The sequence below is a fragment of the Schistocerca gregaria genome, chromosome 4, assembly GCF_023897955.1.
Source record: "Schistocerca gregaria isolate iqSchGreg1 chromosome 4, iqSchGreg1.2, whole genome shotgun sequence".
NCBI classification, from domain to species: domain Eukaryota; kingdom Metazoa; phylum Arthropoda; class Insecta; order Orthoptera; family Acrididae; genus Schistocerca; species Schistocerca gregaria.
This window is the reverse complement of record NC_064923.1, coordinates 705,567,957-705,584,325: the sequence shown is the minus strand read 5'-3', so window position 1 is coordinate 705,584,325 and position 16,369 is coordinate 705,567,957. Positions and strand designations below refer to the sequence as shown.

At 43.4% G+C, this 16,369-nt stretch overlaps 1 protein-coding gene across 1 annotated transcript in view; it reads left to right on the top strand.

The window, feature by feature from the left end:
* The window catches only part of LOC126266976 (uncharacterized), a 182,735-nt gene that overhangs the window by 132,513 nt on the left and 33,853 nt on the right, over positions 1 to 16,369 (top strand). The window contains exon 2 of the mRNA XM_049971711.1: positions 8,031 to 8,110. Coding sequence (XP_049827668.1) covers positions 8,031 to 8,110 — 80 coding nt within the window. The remainder of the gene's footprint in view (positions 1 to 8,030; positions 8,111 to 16,369) is intronic.

Here is a 16,369-nt window from a genome sequence, read left to right as displayed (position 1 = left end):
CCCAGCACCTCAAACTGCAGTTCACAAGGAGCTACACATGACGTCTCTTGTTTTCGAACACCTATAGTCAGTCGTACACAGTGCAATCACTTGATTCGAGTTCTGATAGTCATCTGCTGCGGAGTAAGGAGTAGCGAAAAGCTAACATGTTTATCATTCGGTCGCTTGATCAAGGACAAGTTCTAATTTGATAATTTAAATATTCTTTGGGTACGAGCAATAATTTGCAACTCACAAGATACATTACGTGAAACCGAATTCCACTAACAAAATTTCAGAGCTTGTTCAGAGATATCTACGGATTATTTTGATGTAAGGTACTCGTGGTCTCCAGTGGTTCATAAATGTAACAATATAATTATATTTTATTCGTTTTGTTATCCTAATTATGTTGGTTTCAGTGGAAATACATCCACAACAGTGAAAAAGCGTGTAATATGCAATCACCAAAACGTATAACACATAGGAAAAAGTACTGTGGCATCACTGTGAGTACACTCTATTTTTTCAATCATGTTTGATACGGATCAGTTTCATTTGTCTCGTTTTTATTTGAATAACAATGGAGCACAATATTCCTTTATTGTAGGTTTGGAAATATGAGCCTCATTGGTAAAGGAAAGATATGCAGTTGTGCTCCTCACATCCATGAGTCCTCGTGCCCATCATTCCCTCTGCCTCTCTCTCTCAACTACTAAGCGGATTACACTGAGGGGACAGAGTGCTGACGATGGTCGTGTGACTAGGGCCTCCCGTCGGGTAGACCATTCGCCTGGTGAAAGTCTTTCGATTTGACGCCACTTCGGCGACTTGTGCGTCGACGGGGATGAAATGATGATAATTAGAACATCGCAACACCCAGTCGTTGAGCGGAGAAAATCTCCGACCCAGCCGGGAATTGAACCCGGGCCATTAGGATTGACAGTCCGTCACGCTGACCACTTTTTTTTTATATCTCATTTTGTTGTCTTTTGATCGTTGCAACTGCTCGGGGCGGACGTCGTAAGACAACCGTTTAAGTTCGTTATTGATCGATTAACTCAGTTTTTTCGTTACAGAGGGCACGGAACCCTCTGACCGAACACGCTGAGCTACCGTGCCGGCAACCACTCAGCTACCGGAGGCGGATGACATAGTCATGGAATACCTGTATTCACATATATTATATCTCGTACACAAGATATAGAAGAGCAGTGGATTAGCGGAGCTGTCATTCGTACTCAGGTGATTCATGTCAAAAGGTCTCCAGTGTAATAATAGCAAAACGACGGCAATTAAGAGACTTCGAACGCGGAATGGCAGTTTGAGCTAGGCGCATGGAACATTCAATTTTGGAATTCGATATTCCGAGATCCACAGTGTCAAGAGTGTGCCGAGAATACCAAATTTTAGAAATTACCCCTCACCACGGCCAACGCAGTGGCCGACCGCCTTCACTAACGAGCAAGTGCAGCGACGTTTGCATAGAGTTGTCAGTGCTGACAGACAAGCAACACTGCTTGGAATAACTGCAGAAATAAATGTGGGACGCACTACGAACGTCTCCTTTAAGACAGTGCAGCGAAATTTGGCGTTAACAGTCTACAGCACCAGACTACCGACGCGAGTGCCTTTGGTAGCAGCACGACGTCACCTGCAGCATCTCTCCAGGGCTCGTGACCATAGCGATCATACCTGTGGCGTGGTCAAATGAGTCCCGATTTCGGTTGGTAAGAGCCGATGGTAGAGTTCGAGTCTGGCGCAGACACCACGAAGCCATGTTGTCACTAAGGCACTGTGCAAGCTGGTGGTGGCTCCATAATGGTTGGGCTGTGTTTGCGTGGACCATTGACTGGAAATGGTTATGTTCGGCTACTTGGAAACCATTTATAGCTATTCGTGTGCTACATGTTCCCAAACGACGATAATTTTTATGGATGACAAAGCACCATGTCACCAGACACAGTTGTTCGTGTTTGGTTTGAATGACATTCTGGACAGTTCGAGCGAATGATTTGGTCACCCAAATCGCCCGACGTGAATCCCATAGAACATTAACGGGACAGAATCGAGAGGTCAGTTCCCGCACAAAATCCTGCAAAGCCAACACCTCCGCAATTATGGACGAGTGTAGAGATAACAGGGCTCAGTATTTCTGCAGTGGACGTCTGACTGACGACTTGTTGAGTCCATGCCACGTCGAGCTACTGCACTATGCCGGGAAAAGGAAATCCGACTGGATATTAGGAAGACTCCCTTGACTTGTCATCTCAATGTATGTTGATCATTTTTGGAAAATTTGTGGTAAGGTCTTAGGGACCAAACTGCTGAGGTCATCGGTCGCTAAGCTTACTCACTACTTAATCTAACTTAAACTAACTTACGCTAAGGACAACACACAGGCCCAAGCCCGAGGGAGGACTCGAACCTCCGACAGGGAGAGTAACGCAGATCGTGACAAGGTGCCCTAGACCGTAGTGGCTACAACGCACGGCATGTTGGTCATATAATTCCTTTGCTTGTGTAATATATTTATTAACTTGATGCCATTTCTCAAACATTTCAGATCGTTTGTAGTCGATAGTTTAGGGCTTCTATCATGTATTCAAATTACTTGAATGTTAGATCGCCTTTGCATCCTTCGTTTTCATTAAATTAAAATTTCTCCTTGTGTGAGCGTCATACCACATGGTTTTGTTTGTTGTCGATCAATAGTGGGTTTCTCTGGACTCTTTCTCACATTTAACGGCTCTTCTGTTATCGGAAATTTACACACTTCTAACCGCCACACTCTGTTCTTTGTATTAAGTAATAGTTTTAGCTCAACAGTAAGTACTGGCATTACCTGTCGTTGAATGTAATTCTCCTCGCAGTCACAAATTCAGATCAATCCTCTACAAAATTTCGTGTCGATAATTGTCAACGATTAAAAATACATATGCTTGGATACTTACACTCAGACATTGCAAACTGCAAAGACATTTGCACTGCATGAGTCTTCACCCATACGATGGCACATATTACACATAGGATTCATTAGCCTTGCAGAATTCCATCCTAAAATTAATTGATCAGTTTCCTTCATAAATACATCTGTGAAACCCTCATTGCGGTTGCGAACAGAGTTCTGCCTAAAAATGGCCACAAATCAATTTAAAAGTTGTTTCAGTATATCTGTTCGACATTTAAGTGAAGTTACATGAGAGCGGTTAGCTTTTAAAGAGAAGTCGGGGCAAGAGATCAAGCGGCAGGAACTTACTATGTAACGAGCCACCGGAGATCACGGGTTCATTATAGCAAAAGATTCTAGAAGTATTAGTGAACAACTTCCAAAATTTTGTCGATGAAGTTTCAGCTCACCCTGGACAGATCGCCGCATCTGTAACCCCTTACCACTCCCGCAAGACACTTATTCCGCACACTGCAAAACGCTTCACTCATCCATGAAACTGTTGGCCACTTCAGAATTTCCTAACTGAAATAAGCACACTTCTTCACTACGGATCTATCTCGAATGTCCACAGAATCAAAGACACAACACTATACTCTTACAGCATGCAGCAGATATATTTTCATGCGTACTCAATTTTACTACTACAGGCTGTGCCAGTCTCTGTCTACAAATACTGTCAGCATTCTACATCTACATCTACATCCATACTCCGCAAGCCACCTGACGGTGTGTGGCGGACGGTGCCTTGAATACCTCTATCGGTTCTCCCTTCTATTCCAGTCTCGTATTGTTCGTGGAAAGAAGGATTGTCGATATGCCTCTGCGTGGGCTCTGATCTGTTTGATTTTATCCTCATGGTCTCTTTGTGAGATATACGTAGGAGGGAGCAATATACTGCTTGACTCTTCGGTGAAGGTATGTTCTCGAAATTTTAACTAAAGCCCGTACCGAGCTACTGAGCGTCTCTCCTGCAGAGTCTTCCACTGGAGTTTATCTATCATCTCCGTAACGCTTTCGCGATTACTAAATGATCCTGTAACGAAGCGCGCTGCTCTCCGTTGGGTTTTCTCTATCTCTTCTATCAACCCTATATGGTACGGATCCCACACTGCTGAGCAGTATTCAAGCAGTGGGCGAACAAGCGTACTGTAACCTACTTTCTTTGTTTTCGGATTGCATTTCCTTAGTGTTCCTCCAATGAATCTCAGTCTGGCATCTGCTTTACCGACGATCAACTTTATATGATCATTCTATCTTAAATCACTCTGAATGCGTACTCCCAGACAATTTATGGGATTAACTGCTTCCAGTTGCTGACTTGCTATATTGTAGCTAAATGATAATGGATCTTCCTTTCTATGTATTCACAGCACTTTACAATTGTCTACATTGAGATTCAATGTAGTCATGCGTCAATTCGCTGCAGATCCTCCTGCATTTCAGTACAATTTTCCATTGTTATAACCTCTCGATATACCACAGCATCATCCGCAAAAAACCTCAGTGAACTTCCGATATCATCCACAAGGTCATTTATGTATATAGTGAATAGCAACGATCCTACGACACTCCCCTGCGGCACACCTGAAATCACTCTTACTTCGGAAGACTTCTCTCCATTGAGAATGGCAAGCTGCGTTCTGTTATCTAGGAACTCTTCAATCCAATCCCACAATTGGTCTGATAGTCCATATATTCTTACTTTATTCATTAATCGACTGTGGGGAACTGTATCGAACGCCTTGCGGAAGTCAAGAAACACGGCATCTACCTGGTAACCTGTGTCTATGGCCCTCTGAGTCTCGTGGACGAATAGCGCGAGCTGGGTTTCACACGACCGTCTTTTTCGAAACCCATGCTGATTCCTACAGAGTAGATTTCTAGTCTCCAGAAAAGTATTATACTCGAACACAAGACGTGTTCCAAAATTCTACAACTGATAGACGTTAGAGATATAGTTCTTTCGAACGCTACGCTCCTGCCAGAAGACTTAATCCACCGTTATCCCAACGGAATCTCTTCTGTCACCGACTTTACTCAATGTGTACTTCAATTACCTACCCTAAGGAGCCAAAGTGAAACTCGCTTAAATCGTCGACGATGTCGCGATTTTTATGATTGGTACGAAACACTGTGTCAGTGTTGCCCGTCTGCAAAAACAAATTAAATGTGCGGTCAAATTGGTACAGAGCCAATAAGATTATTCTAAGCGGCAACAAGACAACAACCATCTATTACTCTAAGAAACGACCCAGACTATATTAATTAGTATGGTCACAGGATTCCATGGCCCGCCAAGTTAGATGCCTTGAGATCGCTTTAGATGTCAGCTTATTCTTTTTCTGCAGCCATGTTCAAGGTAAACGTGAGAAATATCTCCAGACGGCGAAAGCTCTCACCACATTCTTAAACTAGACACGACGTGGAACGAAAGACAACAGTCCAGTCTTCCTGGACCTCCTCTACACTAGTACCACTTGGGGTACATTCACCTCCAGAAACTTCAGTTAATTGAGAACAAAATATTGTTCTGTATCCTCAGAGTACCACGCTTGGGGGTGCATGCGGGACATGTATGACGCCACTCAACTGATACGACTGTGTAAGACATGAAAAAAAGCAGTTAATCTCTAATTTTTTTTTAACTAACTACAGGATGTTTCAAAAATTACCGGTATTTTTGAAGCGGCAATAAAAACTAAACGAGCAGAGATAGAAATACACCGTTTGTTGGAATATGCTTGGCACAACAGTACATGTTCAGGCGGACAAACTTTCGAAATTACAGTAGTTACAATTTTCAACAACAGATGGCGCTGCAAGTGATGTGAAAGATATAGAAGACAACGCAGTCTGTGGGTGCGCCATTCTGTACGTCGTCTTTCTGCTGTAAGCGTGTGCTGTTCACAACGTGCAAGTGTGCTGTGGACAACATGGTTTATTCCTTAGAACAGAGGATTTTTCTGGTGTTGGAATTCCACCGCCTAGAACACAGTGTTGTTGCAACAAGACGAACTTTTCAACGGAGGTTTAATGTAACCAAAGGACCGAAAAGCGATACAATAAAGGATCTGTTTGAAAAATTTCAACGGACTGGGAACGTGACGGATGAACGTGCTGGAAAGGTAGGGCGACCGCGTACGGCAACCACAGAGGGCAACGCGCAGCTAGTGCAGCAGGTGATCCAACAGCGGCCTCGGGTTTCCGTTCGCTGTGTTGCAGCTGCGGTCTAAATGACGCCAACGTCCACGTATCGTCTCATGCGCCAGAGTTTACACCTCTATCCATACAAAATTCAAACGCGGCAACCCCTCAGCGCCACTACCATTGCTGCACGAGAGACATTCGCTAACGATATAGTGCACACGATTGATGACGGCGATATGCATGTGGGCAGCATTTGGTTTACTGACGAAGCTTATTTTTACCTGGACGGCTTCGTCAATAAACAGAACTGGTGCATATGGGGAACCGAAAAGCCCCATGTTGCAGTCCCATCGTCCCTGCATCTTCAAAAAGTAATGGTCTGGGCCGCCATTTCTTCCAAAGGACTCATTGGCCCATTTTTCAGATCCAAAACGATTACTGCATCACGCTATCTGGACATTCTTCGTGAATTTGTGGCGGTACAAACTGCCTTAGACGACACTGCGAGTACCTCATGGTTTATGCAAGATGGTGCCCGGCCACATCGCACGGCCGACGTCTTTAATTTCCTGAATGAATATTTCGATGATCGTGTGATTGCTTTGGGCTATCCGAAACATACAGGAGGCGGCGTGGATTGGCCTCCCTATTCGCCAGACATGAACCCCTGTGACTTCTTTCTGTGAGGACACTTGGAAGACCAGGTGTACCGCCAGAATCCAGAAACAATTGAACAGCTGAAGCAGTACATCTCATCTGCATGTGAAGCCATTCCGCCAGACACGTTGTCAAAGGTTTCGGGTAATTTCATTCGGAGACTACGCCATATTATTGCTACGCATGGTGGATATGTGGAAAATATCATACTATAGAGTTTCCCAGACCGCAGCGCCATCTGTTGTTGACAATTGTAACTACTGTAATTTCGAAAGTTTGTCTGCCTGAAAATGTACTGTTGTCCCAAGCATAATGCAACAAACGGTGTATTTCTATCGCTGCTCGTTTAGTTTGTATTGCCGTTCCAAATATACCGGTCATTTTTGAAACACCCTGTATATGCGACACCCGTTACTGCAGCTCCAGGTAACAGGCCAAACACGCATAAGACCATCATTGGCACCAAGGCAGAAGCGACTCTCATCGCTGAAGACGACACGTCTCCATCCGTCCCTCCATTCACGCCTGTCGCGACACCACTGGAGGCGGGCTGCACGATGTTGGGGCGTGAGCGGAAGACGGCCTAACGGTGTGCGGGACCGTAGCCCAACTTCATGGAGACGGTTGCGAATGGTCCTCGCCGATACCCCAGGAGCAACAGTGTCCCTAATTTGCTGGGAAGTGGCGGTGCGGTCCCCTACGGCACTGCGTAGGATCCTACGGTCTTGGCGTGCATCCGTGCGTCGCTGCGGTCCGGTCCCAGGTCGACGGGCACGTGCACCTTCCGCCGACCACTGGCGACAACATCGATGTACTGTGGAGACCTCACGCCCCACGTGTTGAGCAATTCGGCGGTACGTCCACCCGGCCTCCCGCATGCCCACTATACGCCCTCGCTCAAAGTCCGTCAACTGCACATACGGTTCACGTCCACGCTGTCGCTTCATGCTACCAGTGTTAAAGACTGCGATGGAGCTCCGTATGCCACGGCCAACTGGCTGACACTGACGGCGGCGGTGCACAAATGCTGCGCAGCTAGCGCCATTAGACGGCGAACACCGCGGTTCCTGGTGTGTCCGATGTGCCGTGCGTGTGATCATTGCTTGTACAGCCCTCTCGCAGTGTCCGGAGCAAGTATGGTGGGTCTGACACACCGGTGTCAATGTGTTCTTTTTTCCATTTCCAGGAGTGTATTTCTGCTTGCTATAGCGACCACTCTAGCCATCATCTGTAGACTGTTGCTTTTAATTGGTAGTTGTGGCTTTCTCTGGTGAGCATCGTGTTGGTGTTGCAGGTGGTGCTCACGCTACTGGTGCTGATGTTCCTGGCCGTCCTCTGCAGCTGCGAGACGCTGCCACACTCCAGGACCAAAAGGTGAGAAACTACTACCACTTTGTGTTTTTGCTTCCTCAACAGGCATGGACACTTGGTTGACTCTTCTAATTTGCAGTGGTATAAGATTTCCTATGATCGGCTCCAGGCAGATGCATTCTGATAAAACTTTCTTATGAGCTCCACACATGAGCAATAGATTGCAGCAATATATTACAAAGTCGTGTGATCTGTCCGTCGACCGTAAGTGCGTTTATTTACTGTTGCGTGCATTCTGATAAAACTTTCTTATGAGCTCCACACATGAGCGATAGATTGCAGCAATATATTACAAAGTCGTGTGATCTGTCCGTCGACCGTAAGTGCGTTTATTTACTGTTGCGTGCATTCTGATAAAACTTTCTTATGAGCTCCACACATGAGCGATAGATTGCAGCAATATATTACAAAGCCGTGTGATCTGTCCGTCGATCGCAAGTGCTTTTATTAACTGTTGTACGCGCGCGCGCGCGCGCGCGTGTGTGTGTGTGTGTGTGTGTGTGTGTATGTGTAAATCAAGATAGATCGATAATTGCTCGTAATTGCCAAATAAAATGATCAGTAACGTGCAACGAACCGCCAAAGTGTGGTGATATGGCTTGCTATTTGTGTCTCGTTTGTCTAGGTATTAACCCTTTGACTGGTACTTGCGAGACTCTGGGGACGATCGTCGTGTGCTGAATACAGGTGGAACGACGCGCACGCCAATTCTAAGTATTTTTTTTCTTTTTTAGGGGGGAGAGAGAGAGAGAGTTAGGAGTATTATCTACATAATTTACACATACTCTTATATTCTCTTAAAATAAGGGTAAACGCGATAATTTACTACTGGAGCTGTTTTACGTAAATTGTAAAGCACTGAAAGGCGCACATTGTTACGGTGCGTTCCTTACAAGATAACTTTGTTAGTTTCCGAACACAAATTTTCTGTCGGACTTGGCATGTCGTGTACTTTTTCGTACTGTTATATCTCCTTTCTTCGATTTCTCCTGCATCAGTGACATTTACTTGGGTTTTCACCAAACTGTCCCACGCGCGTTTGTTGTTCTGTCATACAGCCAACAAAATATGATCTGTAGTTGTATACCAACTATCGACGAACAAACTATGTCCATCGTCCAGATATCGTTGGAGTAATATGACAACTGTTTTTCAACTACTCCAGTACCATTATTATCGTCTGTTCCTGCACCAACAAAATCAACTATCTCCAGTACGTTATTTATGCCAGAGTAACAAATTAGAAAACTTTTAATGCCAAATCTGCTTTTCTTTGCATGTATATACTGCTTTATTTTCAACAATCTTTGAAAGGCATCAGGATTTGTCTCTATAGAGTTTTTCAAAGGCGTGGAAGGTTTCCTTGAAAACTTGTCGAAAAAGTGATTAATAAGGCAGGTTTTCGAAAAATAATCCCCGTTTTGAGGTGTCATTAAAGTGCAACAGAGACAGAAAAGGAAGATCTTTGGAAAAAATCAGGATTTGCAACAAAGGATCTGCCCACCAATATTCACTCGAATTTAACATTTTTGCTCGTGCCATAAGAAAATAAGACGCAATAAAAACAATTTCAGAAACATTTGTGTCAATCTACTGCTCACTCTCGAATTTTCTTTGTTTATACACAGGGTAATGGATAGGGATAGTACTTGTTTCCTGGTAAATATCCCCAAAAATTTTTGAATTTGCAAAAACTACAAAGAAACATAGATAACTTTCATTTATATTTACGTGAGCTTTCAGATCTGGTCAGGATCTGTCAAATGGATACTGTTTTTTATTTATATTTGCACGCTTCCGTTTCATTTGTGTTTTGCATGTTGGCTGTGTGGCTTCTTCATCCCAGGATGATCAGTTCTTCGTTTAATTGAAACTAGTGGCGTTTGCCTTCTTGATGTCGTCAGCACTGCAGTAGTATTTACAGATCGTGGAGACTGAAAATCAACACGTGTGGATAGAAAACAATTCACAATAGAATCTTCTTCTTGAAATGGTCCAAATGCTTCTGAGCACTATGGAACTTAACATATGAGGTCATCATTCCCCTAGAACTTAGAATTACTTAAACCTAACCAACCTAAGGACATCACACACATCCATGCCCGACGCAAAATTCGAACCTACGACTGTAGCAGTCGCACCGTTCCGGACTGAAGCGCCTAGAACAGCTCGGCCATGGCGGCCGGCTCTTCTTCTTCCAACATTTTCATAAAGATAGCGATTCTTCAGTATAATTATCCATCTATATCTATCACATCGATAATCAGGAGCTTTTCATCCGTCATGACGGTTCTTTAGTAGTGCTGCTCTCCAGTGAACTTCGTATGCTACTACCGTTGCCGCGCGGGGTAGTCGTGCGGTCTTGGACGACTTGTCATGGATCGCGCGGCTGCCCCCGTCGGAGGTTCGAGTCCTTCCTCGGACATAGGTGTGTCTGTTGTTCTTAGCGTAAGTGTTTAAGCCTAGGGACCGATGGCCCCAGCAGTTTGGTCCCATAGAACTTACCACAAATTTCCAAACATTTTCCACTAGCACTAAGTGATAAATAACCGCTTGTCGCAAAAATTCTACTGCAGTCAAATGACGCATGAACACGTCAGCGATGGATTTCTGTGACGGTCAACGGCAGTCAAAGGGCTACTAGTGATTGTGTAGTTGTGTTTTGTTTCGCTATGCTCACCTTACATTGGGATTGACGAGTATTCAGGGCAGCACAAACCGCTCTGAAAAGTGAAGCAGAAAGCTTAGTTTCAACTTATATTAAGTAGGAATAAAAATATGAAAACACTGATACTCGTAGACTTATCAGAGAATAGAATTTCAAACTTGTGCTTTACAAAGAGATATCCGTGGGAATTTCGTAGTAATAGTCACAATATACTGGACTCCATCTGGTGATACGGAGTTATTCATGGTATAACTTAATGGATCATTAAACTTCTTAACTAGTAAACAGAAGTAACTGAAATTTTTATTGCTATCTGTCCTCGACCTATCTTTAAGTCCCTTGCAAAAAAAATGGCTCTGAGCACTATGGGACTTAACTTCTGAGGCCATCAGTCCCCTAGAACTTAGAACTACTTAAACCTAGCTAACCTAAGGACATCACACACATCCATGCCCAAAGCAGGATTCGAACCTGCTATCGTAGCGGTAGCGCGGTCCCAGACTGAAGCGCCTAGAACCGCTCGGCCACTGCGACCGGCCTAAGTCCCTTGCATTTCATACAATCTAACCCTTCCTATGCATTTACTTCCATACCCCGCATGCAAAATTATGATACATAGCGGAGGGTACTTCGTGTATCACTCTCAATTCCTACCGTTCATGTTCCAGTACCGAAAGGTCCGCGGGAAGAACGATTGTTCATAAGCTGCTTTGTGAGCTCGAATCTGTCAGTTTTATCTTCATGGTCTTTCGGCAGGATAATCATGGGAGGAATCAATATATTGGCTGACTCTTCTAGGAACGTACGGTCTTGGAACTTTAACAGTAAACCACTAAATGGTGCATGACGCGTCTCTTGCAGCGCCTGCTACTGCCTTTGGCCTACCATCTCTCTGACGGTTTCGCGCTTACAAAATTAACTGGCAATGAAACGTGTTGCTCTTTGTGTTGTAGTTGTCTCCAGTCCAGAGACTGGTTTGATGCAGCTCTCCAGGCCACTCTATCCTGTGCAAGGTTCTTCATCTCCGAGTAACTACTGCAACTTACATCCTTCTGAATCTGCTTAACGTATTCATCCCTTGGTCTCCCTCTACGATTTTTACCCTCCGCGTTTCCCTCCAGTACTAACTGGTGATCCCTTGATGCCTCAGAATGTGTCCTACCAACCAACTCCTTTTTCTAGTCAAGTTGTGCCACCAATTCCTTTTCTCCACAAGTCTATTAGTACCTCCTCATTAGTTACGTCATCTACCCATCTAATCTTCAGCATTCCTCTGTAGCACCACATTTTGAAAGCTTTTGTTCTCTTCTTGTCCAAACTATTTATCGTCCATGTTTCACTTCCATACATGGCTACACTTTCAGAAAAGACTTCCAACACTTACATCTATATTCGATGTTAATAAATTTCTCGTCTTCAGAAACGCTTTCCTTGCCATTGCCAGTCTACATTTGATACCCACTCTACTTAGAGCATAATCAGCTATTTTGCTCCCCAAATAGCAAAACGTATCTACGGTTTTAAGTGTCTCGTTTCCTAATCTAATTCCCTCAGCATCACCTGATTTAATTTGACTCCATTCCATTATTCTTGTTTTGCTTTTGTTTATGTTCATCTTATATCCTCTTGTCAAGACACTATCCATTCCGTTCAATGCTCTTCCAGTCCTTTGCTGTCTCTGACAGAATTACAATGTCATCGGCAAACCTCAAGGTTTTTATTTCTTCTCTCTGGATTTTAATTCCTATTCCTAGTTTTTCTTTTGTTTCCTTTACTCCTTGCTTAATATACAGATTGAACAACACTGGGGATAGACTACAACCATGCCTCGCTCCCTTCTCAACCACTGCTTCCCTTTCGTGTCTGTTGACTCTTATAATTGCCAACTGGTTTCTGTACAAATTGTAAATCGCCTTCGCTCCCTGTATTTGACCCCTGACACTTTCAGAATTTGAAAGAGACTATTACAGTCAATATCGTCAAAAGCTTTCCCTGAGTCTAGAGATGCCTTTCCTTAACCTACCTTCTAAAATAAGTCATAGGGTCAGTATCGCCTCACGTGATCCAGCATTTCTACGGAATCCAAACTGCTCGTCCCCGAGGTCAGTTTCTACCAGTTTTTCATTCATCTGTAAAGAATAAGTGTTAGTATTTTGCAATTCTGACTTATTAAATTGATAGTTCGGCTATTTTCACATCTGTCAGCGTCTGCTTTCTTTGGCATTGGAATTATTATATTCTTCTTTAAGTCTGAGGGTATTACACCTGCCTCATACATCTTCCTACCCAGATAGTAGAGTTTTGTCATGGCTGGCTCATCCAAGGCTATCAGTAGTTCTAATGAAATTTTGTCTACTCCAGAGGCCTTGTTTCGACTTAAGTCTTTCAATGCCCTATCAAATTTTTCACGCAGTATCATATTTCCCATTTCATCGTCACCTACGTCCTCTTCCATTTCCATAATATTTCCCACAAGTACGTCACCCTTATGTACACCCTCTATTTACTCCTCCACCTCTCTGCTTTCCCTTCTTTGCTTAAAACTGTTTTTTTTTTTAACTTTCCTATACTCAAAAAATGGTTCAGATGGCTCTGAGCACTATGGGACTTAACGTCTATGGTCATCAGTCCCCTAGAACTCAGAACTACTTAAACCTAACTAACCTAAGGACATCACACAACACCCAGCCATCACGAGGCAGAGAAAATCCCTGACCCCGCCGGGAATCGAACCCGGGAACCCGGGCGTGGGAAGCGAGAACGCTACCGTACGACCACGAGATGCGGTCTCCTATGCTCAGTATGTCTATCTTACCCCTAGTAATATATGCCTCTACATTCATACATTTGTCCTATAGCCATCCTTGTTAGCCATTTTGCTCTTCCTGTCGATTTCATTTTTGAGACGTTTGTATTCCTTTTTGCCTGCTTCATTTACTGTATTTTTATATTTTCTCCTTTGATCAATTAAATTCAGTATCTCTTCTGTTACCCGAGGATTTCTACTAGTCCCCGTCTTTTTACCGACTTGATCCTCTGCTGCCTTCACTATTTCATCTCTCAAAGCTATCCATTCTTCTTCGACCGTGTCTCTTCCCCCTTTCTTGTCAATCGTTGGCAATGCTCTCTCTGAAAGTCTCTGCAACCTCTGGTTCTTTCAGTTTATCCCGTCTCATCTCCTTAAATTCCCACCTATTTTGCAGTTTCTTCAGGTTTAACCTACAGTTCATAACCAATAAATTGTGGCCAGAGTTCACATCTGCCTCAGGAAATGTGTTACAGTTTAAAATCTGGTTCCTAAATCTCTGTTTTTACTATTATAAAATCTATTTGAAACCCTCCAGTGTCTCCATGACTCTGCCATATATACAACCTTCTTTCATTATTCTTACACCAAGTGTTGGCTATGATTAAGTTATGCTCTGTGCAAAATTCAACCAGACGGCTTCCTCTTTCATTCCTCACTCCCATTCCATATTCTCCTATTGCTTTTCCTTCTTTTCCTCTTTCTAGTATCGAATTGCAGTCATACATGGGCATTAAATTTTCGTCTCCTTTCACTATCTGAATAATTTGTTTTATCTCATTATACATTTCTTCAATCTCTTCGTCATCTACGGAGCTAGTTAACACACAAACGTTTACTACTGTGATAGGCGTGGGGCTTCGTGTTTATCTTGGCTGCAAAAATACTTTCAATATGTAGTTCATAGTAGCTTATCCGCGCTCCTATTTTCCTATTCATTATTAAACCTACTCCTGCATTACCCCTATTTGATTTTGTTTTTATAACCCTGTATTCACCTGACAAGAAGTCTTTTTCTCCCCGCCACCGAACATCACTAATTCTCACTATATCTTACTTTAACCTATCCATTGTCGTTTTTAAATTTTCTAACCTACCTGCCCGATTACAGGATCTGACATTCCACGCTCCGATCCATAGATCGCCAGTTTTGTTTCTCCTGATAACGACGTCTCCCCACCCGGAGATCCGAATGGAGGAGTCCGGAATATTTCACCCAAGAGGACGCCATCATCATTCAACCATACAATAAAGCTGCATACCCTCATGAAAAATTACGGCTGTAATTTCCCCTTGCTTTCAGCTGTTCGCAGTACCAGCACAGAAAGGCCGTTTTGGTTAATGTTACAAGGCCAGATCAGTCAATTATCCAGACTGTCGCCCCTGCAACTACTGTAAAGGCTACTGCCCCTCTTCAGGTTCCATACGTTTGTCTCGCCTCTCAAAAGGTACCGCTTCGTTCTAGTTACACCTACGGTATGGATATCTGTGTCGCTGAGGGACGCAAGCCTCCCCAACCATGGCGAGGTCCATGGTTCATTGAGGGTGGGGGCGGGGGAGGAGGAGGTGTAGTGTTGCTCTTATGATGATATCATTTATTTCCTCTATCAATCATATTTGGCACGTATCCAGTATTAGTCAAACGAGGGTTGGATGGACTACATTTTCTGAGAATTCTTCCAATGAATCTCAGCCTGGCAAACTCCTTACCTGCCACTAATTTTGTGTGGTTGTTCCACTTTAAATCGCTCCGTACACATATTCCTTGATATTTTATGGATGTGACTGGTTTCGACTATTGTCATGCAGACGTGCAGATCATACAAAATGAGACTTACTTCCAGTTTATGCCGCCCGCCAAGATGCCCTCGGCTGCGGCAAACTTTTCATGTCGGAATGTGTGAATTGCAACCTACGTCGTCAATTATTTGCTGTATTCCAAATCTCTATCTTCCTCTGCAGTTTTTACCCCCTATTGCTCCCTCTAATACCATGGAAGTTACTCGCTGATACCTTAACAGATGTCCTATCATCCTGTCCCTTCTCCTTGTTAGCGTTTTCCATATATTCCTTTGCTCTCCAATTCTATGCAGAAAATTTTCATTTCTTACTTTATCAGTCCACCTAATTTTCAACACCAGTTTTTCCTCAGGTAATGTCTCATTGCCACATAATGCTATGTTCCTAACAAACATTCTCAGAAATTTCTTCCTCAAATTAGGGGTATTCTAGTAGACTTCTCTTGGCCAGGAATGCCCTTTTTGTCAGTGCCGATCTGCTTTACACTCCTTGCTCCGTCCATAATGGCTTATTTTGCTGCCTAATTAGCAGAATTTCTTAACTTCATCTACTTGTGACCATCAATACTGATGTTAAGTTCCTCGCTGTTCTCGTTTCTGCTATTCATCATTACTTTCGTCTTCTTTCCACTTTCAATCCATATTCTGTTCTTATTATATTGTTCCTTCATTTCAACAGATCATTTAATTCTTCTTCAATTTCACTGAGGATAGCAATGTCATTAGCGAATCATCATTGAATTTTAATCCCAGTCTTGAAGCATACCCTTACTTCCGCCATTGGAGTGAACAATAGGAGTGAACGACCGCGTCCCTATCTTACACCCTTTTTAATTCGAGCTCTTCGTTCTTGGTCTTCCCTCTTACTGTTCCCTCTTGGTTCTTGCACATATTGCATATTACCCTTCTTTCCCTGTAGGTTACCTTCATTTTTGTCGGAGTTTCAAACATATTACAGCATTTTCCATTGTCTAACGCTTTCTCCAGGT